The sequence below is a fragment of the Macrotis lagotis genome, chromosome 1, assembly GCF_037893015.1.
Source record: "Macrotis lagotis isolate mMagLag1 chromosome 1, bilby.v1.9.chrom.fasta, whole genome shotgun sequence".
Lineage (NCBI taxonomy): Eukaryota > Metazoa > Chordata > Mammalia > Peramelemorphia > Peramelidae > Macrotis > Macrotis lagotis.
The window spans coordinates 926,876,063-926,890,407 of NC_133658.1; the positions used below are offsets into that span (position 1 = coordinate 926,876,063).

Here is a 14,345-nt window from a genome sequence, read left to right on the forward strand (position 1 = left end):
CCAGGACGTGGCACGTGATGGAGGGCAGGGCTTGGGAGGAGAAGCGGGCAGGGGCCTGGGGCCTGGGGCATGATTGGAGGAAAGGGCCCGGCCTGGGGGTCTGGGGGCTGGGCAGGGTGGGGCCTCCCCCAATGGGCTGCCTGGAAACAGGAACTTGAAACTGAGATCGCTCTGCCTTCTTCCCCCTTGAGCTGAGATCTGTTTTCTCGGCTCACAGCTGCGATCTCCCTGCCTTCTCTCGGAGCTGCGATCTCTCTGTCTTCTGAAAACGAGCTCTCCACATGGAAGTCACAGGTAGGTGGTCTGAGGGAGGGTCCCTTGCTGTAACCCTGCTTCTGCATGCTGCCCTTGCACGGAGCCTCCTCCTCCCCATCTGACCTCTTGCAGAGGGACTGCTCCCAGGCCTGCCTCTCAGGACTGCCTCCTTCCCCCGCTTCATGTTGAGGCTCCCCTCACACTCCAAAGGTGCTAAGGTGCCATCTCCAGCTTTACCACTGGGTAGCTGCCCCACCTTCACATGGCACCCATTTGGGATCCGGAGCCCATTCTGCCTCTTGGGTATCTGTAGGAGGATGGGGGAGGAGTAGGAGGCCAAAGGGAAGGAGTTAGAGAGGGTGACAAATCCTCTTCCTGTTCAGATTAAGTTCAAGTACAAACCTCCTTCTTGCTCCCCTTTTCCTTTTTCTCTCTCCTAAGTGCAGATTCTACCTCACTCTCTATAATTCTGGCCAGGTCAGTATCCAGCCTAAGAAGAGTAAACAAAGTCAAAGTCTTCCTGCTGTCTCATCTTTGACCCTCCCCAGGTCAGTCTGCAGAGGGCAAAAGTCTGGATCCAGAGACAATGGCCACTGGGAGTCAGAGACCCTCACCCCAGGTGAGTGACCAGCAACAGCAAAGGTGGAATCCAAGAGAGCCAAGGAGGCATCCTCCTCTTAGACATCGGTCATCCTTGGCAGTGCTGTCAGCGGAGTGGAGATTGTCCTTCTGGTTCTGCCCTTTTCCATCAGCCTCAGTTCACACTAATCTTCCCAAGTCTCTCTGAATCCTTCCTGTTTACCTTTTCTGAGGCCAAGCCAAGCACTGGGTTACCTACTTAATTTGCAAAGAAAGTTTAAATAAATATCTTGCCCTGCAGGAGCTCCTAGTTCAGTTGAGAGAAAACATCTCAGCAGCTATGTCCAAACAAGCTCTCCACAGTGTGGAGGAAAAGCTTGTTTTCAGAGGGTGAGATTTTTGCTGTGATAGGAAGGAAGCCAGGAGGCTCCAGTGAGGAGGGAGGACCTTCCAAGAAGAAGAGATGGTCATCAGGCGATGGAGGGTCTTGGTCAGGGGTCAGTCGACAGGCCAGTGTCCCTGGGTCAGAGAGAAGAGGACCAGACTGAAGGGGTTTGGAACTGGTCATACGGTGTCTGCTGTTGCCAGTAGCCACAGAAATATTTCTCATTTGGACCTGTGTGAGAGGTCCTTCCTAGAGATGACCAGAATAAGGCAACACAGGTTATAGACAGACATGTGGCAGGTTTCTGATCCACTCAAGAGTGATGGACATTGATTTCTTCAGTCCCAGGGATCCGATATTGTGTAGGTGTGTATTTGTATATAAATTGGTGTTTGTTTGTATGGGTGTGTCTGTATGTATATCTAGCTATCAATATGTCTGTCTATCTATCTATTCTTTCTTCCTTAGTTCCTTCACCAAGGACCCTTAGGCAAGGAAAGGAATTGAAAAGGAACTTTAAAAACAAAGAAAGAAGAGGCTTCCACTATTCCAAGACTTTTAGCAGATGGGTAGTGCTGCAGATACAGTGCTTGGCCTGGAGTAAAATCTTCCTGATCCCAAATTCAACCTCAAACACTTACTAGCTGTGTGTTCCTGGCCAAGTCACTTCACCCTGTTTGCCTCAGTCTCCTGAGCCAGAAAATGGGCTGGAGAAGGAAATGGCAAACCTCTCTAGTATCGTTGCCAAAAAAATCCAAAATGGTGTCAGGAAAATTTGGATAGGACTAAAAGGACTGGATATCATCAACAAAGGAAACCATCTTCTTTTTATTAAATTGCTGCTCTTTGCCTTTTGGGGTAGATAAACAGAAGGGAGTGAGTTCCTAGAACTCTTTCTAGTCCTCCGAATTTTCTTTGGTAATATTAGACTGGGGAGGTTCTGAAGGACACATCCAGTTCCTGTCCAAGAGGCATCAGATTTTAAGGTCAAGAAGTACAATGAGGGGCGGCTAGGTGGCACAGTGGATAAAGTACCTGCCCTGGAGTCAGGAGGACCTGAGTTCAAATTCGGCATCAGACATTTAATTAATTACCTAGCTGTGTGGCCTTGGGCAAGCCATGTAACCCCATTGCCTTGCAAAAACCTAAAAAAAAAAAATGTACAATGGGACCAAATAGAACCATTTTTGTGTTCCCCAGAATCCACTCTGGACACTCTTCCCCAACCTTTGAGGTGGATGCTTCTTATTATCTTATTTCACAGTTGGGGAAACTGAGGCAAACAGTGGCTAAGTGTCTTACCCAGAATCACACAGCTACAAAATGCCTGAGACCACATTTGAACATAGATCTTCCTTATTCTAGTTAGGTATGGCCCCCTCCTGTGGGCAGTGCCTATGTTTCATTGAAAAAGAAAAAAGTGATTGAAGTATTTTTCAAAATGCCTAGAATGGAACAGAAGGGTTTTCAAAAAAGGAACATGGAGAACATCTATATTTAATAGAGCAACTATTGCCCTCTGCCTCAGGTTCCTCCTTTGTAAGAATGAAGATGAGGATAGCATCATCTTTCAAAGTTGTTTTGAGGCTCAATCAATTAATCAACACTTATTAAGGGTCTACTGTGTTACAGATTGTTTAAGCCCTGGAGATGGGGGGTGGATCCCTCAAGGAGCTTACAGTCTAATAGGCTAGATAACTTGTAAACCAATATTTACAAACAATGAATACACAGGATGAATGAGAAATGATTAACTGAAGGAAGACAGGAGAATTAAGAGCGAGTGGGGAAGGCTTCCTGTAGGAAATGGGATTTTGGCTGTGATCTGAAGGCATTCAGGAGGCAGAAGTGAGAGGAGAGAGAGAACTCCAGTCATGTGGGCAATCTAGAGAAAATATTTGGAGCCTAGAGCTGGGGTCTAGAGTGTCTTTACCGGTGTAACCAGGAGGCTACCATCCTTGGATCAGAGAGGCCTAGTGGTGGGAAGTAAGGTAAGAAGACTGAAAAAGCAGGTGATGTCTAGGTCATGATGGGTGCTGGATGCAGGAGGGTTTTGCATTTGATCCTTGAGGTGACAGAGAGCTGCTGGAGTTTATAAAGTAGGGATAACATGGTAGGTTCAGCAATGTGGACACTTCACACATGGCTAAATGGAGGATGCTTTGGAGAGGGGAGGATCTTGAAGCAGGCAGACCCATCTGTTGACTGATGTCATAACCCAAGGATAAGGGCCTGCTCCAAGGTGGTTGCAGTATCAGTAGAGAGTGGGATGTGATGGAGAGCGATTGTAGATGTGATGTGGACTGTATTAGCAACAGATTGGATAAAGAAAAGGGGGGGGGTGAGAGAAAGGAGTCAAGGATGACTCAGTTATGAGTTTGAGGGAATGGGAAATGGTATTGTCCTCTACAGTAAATGGGGAAGATGGGTGGGGGAGGCTTTAGGGGAAAAGATAATGAGATCCATTTAAGATATATTGGGTTTAAGAGCTCTATTAGATGTCCATTCTAGATGTCTGAGAGGAAGCTGGGAGGAGAGGTTTCTTAATGTGAAAGACTTCAATTTTCAAAGCAAAATAAGAGGCAAAATGAGAGTATTTGGGTCATCAATGGTCAATCAATACTTATTAAGCACCAGTGGTGTGTTGGGCACTGCCCTGAACACTGGGGAATCCAACAGAAAGTCTCTGCCCTCTCAGAATTTATAGACTTAAGTGAGGAATGCAGGTCAGAAAAGGAAACTGAAAAGGGGCTAAGGAGAGAGCACCCTAGCACTCATCGTTGGGTAGAATGTTCTGTCCTAAGTTCCCACTTAGGGTTGAAATCCCAGGCTGAGAAAGGCCTGGGGAGGACAACCATTTCCCAGAATGCCTGGGCCATGACCTCACACCCTGTCTGGGCCCCTCCTGCTGTGATTTCTAAAAGATGTTGTAGGTCTTCATAAAGCTGATCTAGGGACTAGGTGGAGCAGTGGATAGAGCACTGGTCCTGGAGTCAGGAGGACCAGAGTTCAAACCTTGATAATTGCCTAGCTGTGTAAGCTTGGGCAAGTCACTTAATCCAATTGCCTTTAAATAACATTTTTTTAAAAAAAAAACTGCTCCTAAAAGCTGAGGCCTCCTCAAGATTATGGTTGGAACATAGTTTTGAATCACTATGAGGTTGAACAGTTTGTCTTGGATTCACACAGATGTCATTCTGCCATTTTTGGACTTCTCTCCAGACCTGCTTTTCTCACCCTGTATTGGCTCTGAGGGCTGCTCCATTCCTCCTAAAGGATGCATGCTCACACTGGTAGATGTAATGATCCCCTATTCCCATCCATTTAAGTTCCCTGACACCCAAGGATGCATTGAAGATGAGAGGATCCTGAAGCAGGGAGACCCACCAGTTGACTGTCATAGCCCAAGGGTAAGGGCCTGCTCCAAGGTGGTTGCAGTATCAGCAGAGAGGAGGATGTGATCCTTGGGTCGACACCCAAGATGACAACATGGCAGTTCCCCATCTCCTGTTTGACCACATCTAGCCCACCTTGGCTCCTAGAGCTTCCATTTCCAGTTCTTGTGCACTATTGATCTTTATAGCATCACCAGATGCACCTACAGCTGAGCTTCCTTTTGACTCTAGCTCAGTTGCTTCATCTTAATACTGTCCTTGGGTCTTGACAAAGATCCTGGAGTGGCTTGGCCATTTTTTTCCCTAGTAGATCACCTTTTGTCAGAACCTGTGCCTCTGGGGTAACTCTACATGGTATAGCTCCTGGTTTCATTGAGCTACACAAGTCCCTCTGCCATGACAAGGCAGTGACCCAGGAGAGAAGACTTAGTGGGCATTTAAGACATGTATGCTTCCTTCTTTCCTACATACAAACCATACAGAAGGTAAATTGTAGGGAATGAAAGCAACAAAGTGAACCAAGAAAGGCTTTTTGCAGAAAATGGGATTTTAGACAACATTGGAAGGAAACCAATGAAACCCAGAGGCAGAGATGAGGCAGGACAGCAGGTGAGGCTTATGGGAGGAAGGGGAAAAGCAGTGAAAAGGAAGAGTCAGGAGATGGAGAGTCACCTGTGAAGAACATCAAGGAGGCCAGTATCACTGCATGTATGGAGGGGAATAAGAGGCAAGGATGGGAAAGAGTTGTAGAAATGGGGGAGGAGAAGCTCCTAGAGGTGGAAGTTCAGGTAGAATTCAAGCCCTGGAGTAAAGATTGGTAGCCTGAGAAGAGTCTAGGGTAAAGAGGTGTTGTTCCAATGGCAATGGTATTCCAGATGATGGTGAGCAGGACTTAGGACATAGAGGCAAGCAGGATCCTGAAATTGGATGTCACTGGAGGAAAGCTCTGATGGGGGAGGAGGGGCTTATAGGCAAGGAGGGGCTCTTGGGAGTAGGAAGACTCACCCAAAAAGCTGGATAAAAACCAGAGCCTTTAGCCCTGAGATCCCTATGCCTTCTTTCCTTAGAGATCAGATGACTCTGCCATCTTCCTAGGAGCTGAGATTTCTCTGTCCTTATGTCTTGGAACTGAGATATGCTGAAGTGCTCAGGTGATGTGCTGGAGCCCGCTGGGAGCTTTACTGAGTGGAAGCTGGTTGTCTAGAACTGACAGTGGAGATGTAGGTCTCAGATCTCCTGTGGAGATGATAGTTCAATCAGGTAGAAAAGCAGAGGGCCCAGAGGGCCATGAAAGGGACCAGAAAAAGTATGGTCAGATATGTGGGAGGTAAAATGGGAGAGAAAACTCCCCAAGAAATGAAGACCCTGGAGGAGAGAGTGGTCAGTGTTGTCTGAAGAAGTGAAGTTGGTGAGGACCAGGAAGGGAAAAACCCATCAGATTTGGCAATTAAGAATTAAATAATGAGAGAGAGAGAGAGAGAGAGAGAAGAGAGAAAACGAACTTTCAGAAAAGTCTGGATGGAGGTCATTTTATTTGGGTGGAGGAGATAGATTTGTTAGAAGGCAGTAGAAAAGGGACCAGCTGACAGAGAAAGGTTGAAAATATGAGATGTGGCACAGAAGGGGACAGGGTGGGATCAAATAGCCTTTAGATGATTGGTGCTCACACAGCCCAGGGTTTCCACTGTGTTAGAGATGGAGGAACAAAGTCACTCACTGTCAAATCATCTACCTGAAGAGGTTCTGAGGAGGCAATGGAAGGTGTTATTCAATAGAAACACTCATGAAGAGCCTTCCCTGTGCCAGACCTGTGCTTAGTGGGGCCATGCAAAAAGAGGCAAAGAGGAGCACCTGCCTTCAGGGAGCTCCCAGTCTAATGAAGAGACAACAAGCTATGGACAGGCAAATAGGATATAATTAAAGAAGGAAGGCGGCAGAATGAGGAGGGACTAAGAAATATTTCCTGTAAAAGCTGGTGTTTTGTAAAGACTTAAAGGAATCCAAGAGGCCAAATTGAGGAGGCAGGGAATTCCAGTCACTTTGGGAAACTGGAGCCTTAAGATGGAGGGTCTTCTGGCATAACAAGGAAGCCAGTGTCATTGGATCAAAGAGAAGATGGCAGGAAGTAAGGTGGAAGAAGACTAAAATAGTAAGTGATGTCAAGGTCATGGTAAGGAAGGGAAGAGGCTAAATACACAGATGAAACTGCATAGTAGGTTGTTAGCAAGCATTTATTATGCATCTTTTATATGTTCAACACTATGCTAAGGCCTGGAGTATTCAAAAACAAAAGAAAAAAGATGATTCCTTTCCTCAAGGACCTAATACATTGAAGTGGGAAGTCAAAATAAAAGAGGAAGTTCAATGGTCAAGGGGTTGGGGAGGTGAGAGAGAGAAAACCCCAGACCCTAGGACATGGTGCCATATTCAGTCAGATGTTCCAAAATAGTTTTCTAATCAGAAAGGGAGAGAGAAGAGAGATGAACTAGAGTACCAAGGTTGATAAGGTGTTAAAAGAAGAAGAGGTTAGTTATCCTGGTCATAAACTTCTTGTTTTTTTAAATTAATAATATTTTATTTATTTTTTCAACTGAAAGATAGTTTTTAACATTCTTTTTTTATATTATTTTGAGTTTCCCATTTTTCTCCCTCCCTCTTCCCCTGACAGAAAGCAGTCTAATATGGGTTATACATGAATAATTATGTTAAACATATATCCATATTAATCATGTTGTGAAAGAAGAATCAAATCAAAAAGAAAAAGAAACATTAGATGGGAAAAATCAAAATATATAAAACAATTTGTAAAAATTAATAAGCTTTCATCTGTATTCAAACTCCATAGTTCCTTCTCTAGATGTGGATGGTATTTTCTTTCACAAGTCCTTTGAATTGTCTTTGATTATTGTGCTGTTGAGAAGAGCAAGGCCATCATAGTTATTGATCACCCAATATTACCATTAGTATAAACAATGTTCTTCTGGTTCTGCTCTCTTCACTCAGCATCCGTTTATATAAGTCTTTCCAGGCTTTTCTGAAATCCCATTCCTCATGATTTCTTATAGAACAATAGTGTTCTATAACATTCATATACCATTATTTGTTCAGTTATTCCCCAAATGACGGGCATCCCCTTGACTTCCAATTCTTTATCACTACTAAAAGAGTTGCTACTGATCATAAGCTTCTTAGGGCAGGTTGGAGAAGTCTGATAGAAAAGTTCCAATGTAGTAGAACGAGTTGAGAAATGAGATCTGTGTGCTTTCTTTTGCTTAAATGGATGTTTTGAGTTCATGGCATGACCATGATGGTGACTAATAGATGTGGGAGGAAGGAGAAGGAAAGAGGTCTTGTATAACTTTTGTTGGGAATAAATTAGAGAGATTCAATTAGAAATCAATTATTAATTATGAAAAGGTCTGCCTTCATATTGTGATTGCCCATACCAAGAATAAATACTGTTCAATGAAGACTCGTGCTTTACAAAAACATAAAGAAAAGGAAAGGTTTGTAAATTCTTGGGAATCTCAGAAAGTGGAAAAAAACCCCGGCAAATTCTTTGATTTTTCAGAAATAGTAATAAAGGAAGTTAAAGGTGAAATAAGGATGACAATAAGAAGATAAATCAAATGTCTTAAAGAAAAAAATCCAAGTGATGAAAGAATGAAAATGAATTTTCATCTACAATAGAGAATGTTAATAACGGAGCCAAATAACAGATTTACTGGATTAGTGGGGAGGGCAGGGGAGAGTAAGATATAAAAGTCAAGGGTGACACATCTAAATTATAAGCTTGAGGCATTCCAAAATAACAGAACCTCTGAAAAAGTGAATTATATCTTTCTCCATGAAATGGAAGATCATCAGAAACTAAGTGCAGTGGCCAAATCCAAATATGTGGTCTGCATTTAACAGACTAGAAAAATCGGATAACCCTTCCCAAGTTTCAAAGGATTTGCAGATATGTCCACCTTCTTTGGCTATCAGTCTGCACTTTTACTCATCCTCATTTTTTTATTTTTGCAAGGCAATGGGGTTAAGTGACTTGCCCAAGTCACTGTACCACCTAGCCCCCCCGATTCTTTTTTTTTAATTTTTATTTACATAACGCAATGGAATTAAGTGACTTGCCCAAGTCATTTAACAGGCAGTTATTAAGTGTCTGAGGTCAGGCTTGAACTCAGGTTCTTCTGACTCCAGGGCTGGTGCTCTATCCACTGTACCACCTTGCTTCCCCAATTCTCTTGACTCTTGAAGCCCAACATTCTAGATTTCTACAGCTCTATTTAAATAATTTATTCCTCATAAATGTTCTGTCATGTTCTTTCTTGGGAATTAATCATACCCCACCATAAGTTACTCATTTCTATGTAACTAATAATGAAAAATTAAGTGACAAGTGAAAGCAATGGCAAAAGATGTCTTCTCTACGATACATCATATCCATTACCATCTAAAACCCTCAACAAAACAATAGATAGCTCTTTTTAATTTGACTGGAAATAGTTCCATAGCACTCAGTTCAACCCAGATTATGAGGAGTATGTCTTGAGAATCCTCTTCCTGCTTTCATTTAGGTGAGACTTTATTTCCAACTTTTAGGAAATTAAATAGATAACTGACTTCTTTGCTCTCTATTCAGTGATCAAAGTAACATTTTCCCCAGAATATACAATGCTTGCTAGCTTTTCACAAATTCTTCATAAAATTTTCTCAATATTTCACTTATGATAATTCTGATGAGGAGAAATTTCATATCACCTTCTTTCTCCTCTAGAGACTTTCATACCTCTCTGATAAAGCAGATATCTTCCCCTTGATTCCATAGGGAGAAGCATTTCTTAGTAAGATATTTCTTCAACTTTTATTAATGCAACATGATCTCATTTCAGATATAAAATGTTTTCTCAATACACCATTGGGTTTTATTGATTATGGTTTCAAGAGTTGACTCTGACACTAACAGGTTATGAATTTGGGACACAATTCTGTGCTTGAAATTGATGAGGGTTGGACTAGATGAATTCTGGAGTCTCCTTCAGCTCTAAATCATGTGACTTTTGATGATTTAGGAATCAGTGATATTCAAGGATGTGGTCGTGGACTTCACCAAGGAGGAGTGGGGCCTCTTAGACCATTCTCAGAAAGAGCTGTACAAGCAGGTCATGCTGGAAACCTTCCAGAACATGCTTTCCCTAGGTAAGAACCATATCCTCTGGTAACTCTGAATCTTCCAGCCAAGTAATATCTTCATTTCCTACCTAGTGGGCAGAATTTGAGCATATATCAATTATTTGAAAGGCAAAAAAAGTTTGTGTCTTGCCAGACTCCTTCTACTGCCTGACTTGGCTCTATAAGGTCTTTGAATATTATGCGATGGGATACTAGAACTTTCCTTTGTTCCTTCTGAATTTTTCCCTTTTTTTTAATTTTAGGTAGCTTTAAGTCAAAAATCAATCCAGTATTAGAGAATTCATCTTAGAGGTTATTTCTAGTCTAACCTCCCACTGGAGATGAATTTTGTCTGTGAAATCTCTGAAAAGTGCCCATGCAGCTTTTCCTTGAAGCTGGGTAGTCAGCCCTCTATCTGCCAGGGCAACCCCTTCCTTTCGAAATACATCCTAGAGTTTAAAAAGGTCTTTTTGTTAGCAGGCAGACTCATTTCTACATAGTTCACTTGCACTAATCCTGCCTAGTGTTGTGTGTGAAATTAAAAAATAAAGGAAACAGAGGCAGTTCTCTGAGCAAGATAACCTTTATTAGCTTGGGAACGTTGCCTACCAATAAAAGGGTCCCTGGCTCTGCCTTTGGACAAACATCCCAAGTAAGCTCCCTTTTTATACATTTTGGGGAATATAGAACAAATAACAGAATAGGGTGATGGCATCATGGCATTGACAACAACAGGACTGGCTACAGAGCAGACAGGGAACAATACAATCTGGTGAAAGTTTGTTGATAAGGGGCTATCACCAACCCCTTCTTTCTTCCCTATGACCTTCCTGTTTTAGAGCACCTGCAAATTCTTAGAGATCTAACAGACCAGACATTTTGGATGAAAAACCAGGCATGCTTGAAGGATGGGTTGTTGCCCTAAAGTTAGTAGGCCCAACATCCAATCAAATATATCTCTCAGGGACTTCAAGAATGGATCAGTGATGAGTAGGAAAATTGGATTTTTAAAGTTAACCCATCTCGGGCCAGCTGAATTTTGAACTAAGTTCAGAGAGAAAAAAACCATGACTTAAGCAATTACTAGACAGAACCAATTAATTATAGATGGGATCAAGAAATAAATGATAGTGAATTAATTTAATCATCTCAATAGTACAGCAAGTTTACCTTTATTCACCTTTATTATTCCCTCAAATTCTAGTTTAAAAAGAGAAAGTATTGTTTTTATACAAAACCTAGTAATTGTGAGGCTTTTTTACTTTGTATTTACAAATATTTTCTTGGGCGGCTAGGTAGCGCAGTGAATAGAGCATTGGTCCTGGAGTCAGGAGTACCTGAGTTCAAATCCGGCCTCAGACACTTAATAATGACCTAGCTGTGTGGCCTTGGGCAAGCCACTTAACCCCATTGCCTTACCCCCCCCCAAAAAAAATCTTAAAAAAAAGAGAAGACATTTAGAATATCTATCTAAGCTCTGATATTTGAAAACTAAGACTGCATACAAATATTTTCTCATTATAACTTCACAACATCTCTCTGATTTTAGTGCTATTCATATTTTTATTTTATAGTTGAAGAAATTGAGGCACTCATAAGTGAAGCAATGTTCCCAGGGTCTCACATCCGCGAAGTGTGTGAGGCTGGATTTGGAATCAAGCCTTCCTGTCTTTAGACCCAGGATGCAGCACTGTACCATCAGCTGCTTCTAATTTCTAAATTATAGACTATGTCCATTCCTCTGTGAAAGAAGTGAACAAAAATGGGCTTTTCTGATTCCCAGTTGGCTGCATATCCCATCATCCCCTCTGCACAGAATCCAACCATTCTTTTTTGGGGGGGGGCAAGGCTGCTTTTTTGGCATGGGTTAAGTGACTTGCCCAAGGTCACACAACCAGGTAATTATTAAGTGAGATTAGATTTGAACTCGGGTCCTCCTGACTTCAGGGCTGGTGCTCTATCCACTGTGCCACTTAGCAGCCCCCATGGAAACCATTCTTGAAAAATACTAGGAACATCCTGTAGTTCTTGCTCGCATGTCCCCATACCTAAAGAGGACCAAATTAAAATTTGCTCTCCATCCTTATCCTTTCCTTCTTCCCCTTGCCTAGGACTTCCAGTTACCAGAGAAGATCTGACCTTCTATTTTCAACGTGGGGAAGCACCGTGGATTCTGGAGCCAAGAGGCTCAAGGGATAGTTGTCCAGGTGAGTGAAATGAAAGCAAATATCTGAGGTCTTTTTCATGATGCATTTCTGTATTGTAATGAAGGGAATGTTAACCTTGGGGGCCTGAAGATCTGACTTGGAACTCCTTTTTAGATTCTTTTTAGCATAGGGACACAAGCGATGCAGTTTCCCCATCTGTAGAATGAGGTAGCATTTTCATTCTCTCCTAGCGATAAATCTGTGACCCTATAAGAATCCACTGTTTGGAGCTTTGGGGCATAGAACTCTCCTGAAAACGTCCACAGAGGACTGGGGCTGTCCCAGATTTTCTTCAGGTCAGCTATTACTCTTTAAGCACCTGCTGCATTCTAGACCCTGCGCTAAGCACCCAGGACATAAGGAAAGGCAAGAAGATAAGTCCTGTTTTCAAGGACTTCATCCTCTGGTGGGGGAAGACAGCAGGCACCTCTTTGTACTAAGCCAATACATCTAGGATCATTTGGAGCTAAGCAAGAGAGGGAGACACTAAAGCTAAGGAGGCCTGGAGGAGTCTTACTGTAGAATGAGGGGACTGAGGTGGGACTTCAGGGAAGTCAAAGAAAACATGGAGTCCAGACATGGAGCATTCTCAATAAGGATCAAAGTGGAGACCTGCACCACTCATTATTGCATCTGTGAAGAGGTAGTAAGGTGAATAAAGATGGGGGAGGTAAGAGAGGCAGATGATAAATGACTTTAAGAGAAGATTATATGATCCTGAGGATAGGGAGCCAAAGGAATTTATGGAATAGGTGGGGACATGAAGAGAAGTTCTTTAGGAAGATGAATTTGAGAACTGAGTAGAGGACTGAGTGTACAAGGGAAGGGACTTTATGCAGTGAAGCCATCCAAAAGACTCTTGCAATAAATATCTCAGATGTGAGGTGATTGGGGTCTGAACTAAGACAAGGGGATGTTTGGGAGAGATTTTACATAAGGTTGAATTGGGCATGTGGGATAGAAGTTTGTGAGAGATGATGAGGAACAGATGATATCTGGGTTATGAGGCCAGACAGTTGGGAGGGGTTGCCCTGAATAGTAAAAGGAAAGTAAGAAGAGGGGGGAAATAATGGAGAAAAGATAATGAATTTACTTGCAGACATCCTAGGAGAGCCAGGAAAAAGTAATGTTCCCCCAAATCTAGAGAGAAGAGAATATCAAGGAAAAGGGGTTGATGGACTATGTCCTAGAGAGGTCAAAAAAGATAAAGTTTGAGAAAAAAATTAGATGTTGCAATTAGGAGATTTTTGGAACTTTGTAGAGAACAGTTTAAGCTGAACAATGATGTGAAAGCTGTTGTACAGAGTCTGAAATAGGAAAGGAGTTAGAAAAAACACTTGTAGATGATGCTTTCCAGGTTTTCAGCCAGAAATGGAACAAAAAATAGAGGATTCTATCTAGTGGGTATAACTGAGCCACTTCAGGCTTTTTTCAGGATTGGGGAGACATCTTTTTTCATTTTTATGACAGTAGGGAAAGAGCAGTAACAATGAAAGATTGAAAATTAGAGTAAAACGGGATTGATCCAAGAAGAAAACCTGGGGTAAAAGGTAGGATGGACTGCGATCATTTATACTTGCAAAGGGATTTGTCTTGGCTACCAGAGAAGTCATCTCTTCATGAAAGTCAGGACAGAGGACTAAAAGAAGGCTTCTGATTTATGTGGGATGAGGAGGAGATGAGAGCTCTTGGGAAGCTTTTAGAAAACTGAGGCCAAGTGTTTAACTGGAGAAGCAAATGAAATAAGAGTCGGGGAGAAATGGAAAACTCTGGAAAAGTTGCTTTGGTCAGCGGGATAGGGCATTAGGGAAATGACAAGGGATTTCATTCTTACAGAGAAGGCCCAGAAGAAATCATATAATCTAAATTTACAATGGGTCCAAAGAATCCAGTTTCCTGATATTTTTCTGTTTCTATTCAATACCATGTGGGTAGGAATGAAATCTACTGCTCTAGTTGGGAATAGTGAGCTAAGGCTGAGACTTGCGGAAATCATCACCCTAAGGTCCCTTTGCTGATCTCTCTGGCTCAGTCTTTGTCTTCATTCTCAGAAAATTGTTAGCCATATTCTTTTAGGTGATTACTGTACAGTTGGGCAGTTTCAAATTGGTTGGTTCATGGGTTAGTTTGTTGGTTCATTGGTTCTTGTCCTTCATTATCATAGAAGACTAAAACAACATCACTATGTAGAGACAAGTTAACAGTGTGTCCAGCTGTGACTGATCAGACCAAGATGAGCCTAAATGTTCTACCATAGATTGGGCACAAATGGGGTGATTACTCTAAACTTGTGCATCTCATGTTTCCTTTGAGCTGCTTCCATTCTGCCTCACCCAGAGAGCACGGCACCCG

At 42.4% G+C, this 14,345-nt stretch overlaps 1 protein-coding gene across 3 annotated transcripts in view; it reads left to right on the top strand.

The window, feature by feature from the left end:
- The first annotated feature begins 140 nt into the window (after nucleotides 1-140).
- LOC141510965 (uncharacterized) overlaps nucleotides 141-14,345 on the top strand; it is a 30,481-nt gene continuing 16,276 nt past the window's right edge. The window contains exons 1-4 of one of the 3 annotated variants that reach the window (XM_074220350.1): nucleotides 141-294; nucleotides 702-874; nucleotides 9,687-9,813; nucleotides 11,898-11,993. In XM_074220350.1, coding sequence (XP_074076451.1) covers nucleotides 842-874; nucleotides 9,687-9,813; nucleotides 11,898-11,993 — 256 coding nt within the window. In that variant the 5' untranslated portion in view covers nucleotides 141-294; nucleotides 702-841. The remainder of the gene's footprint in view (nucleotides 295-701; nucleotides 875-9,686; nucleotides 9,814-11,897; nucleotides 11,994-14,345) is intronic. The other 2 variants (XM_074220344.1, XM_074220339.1) reach the window with 2 other exon arrangements.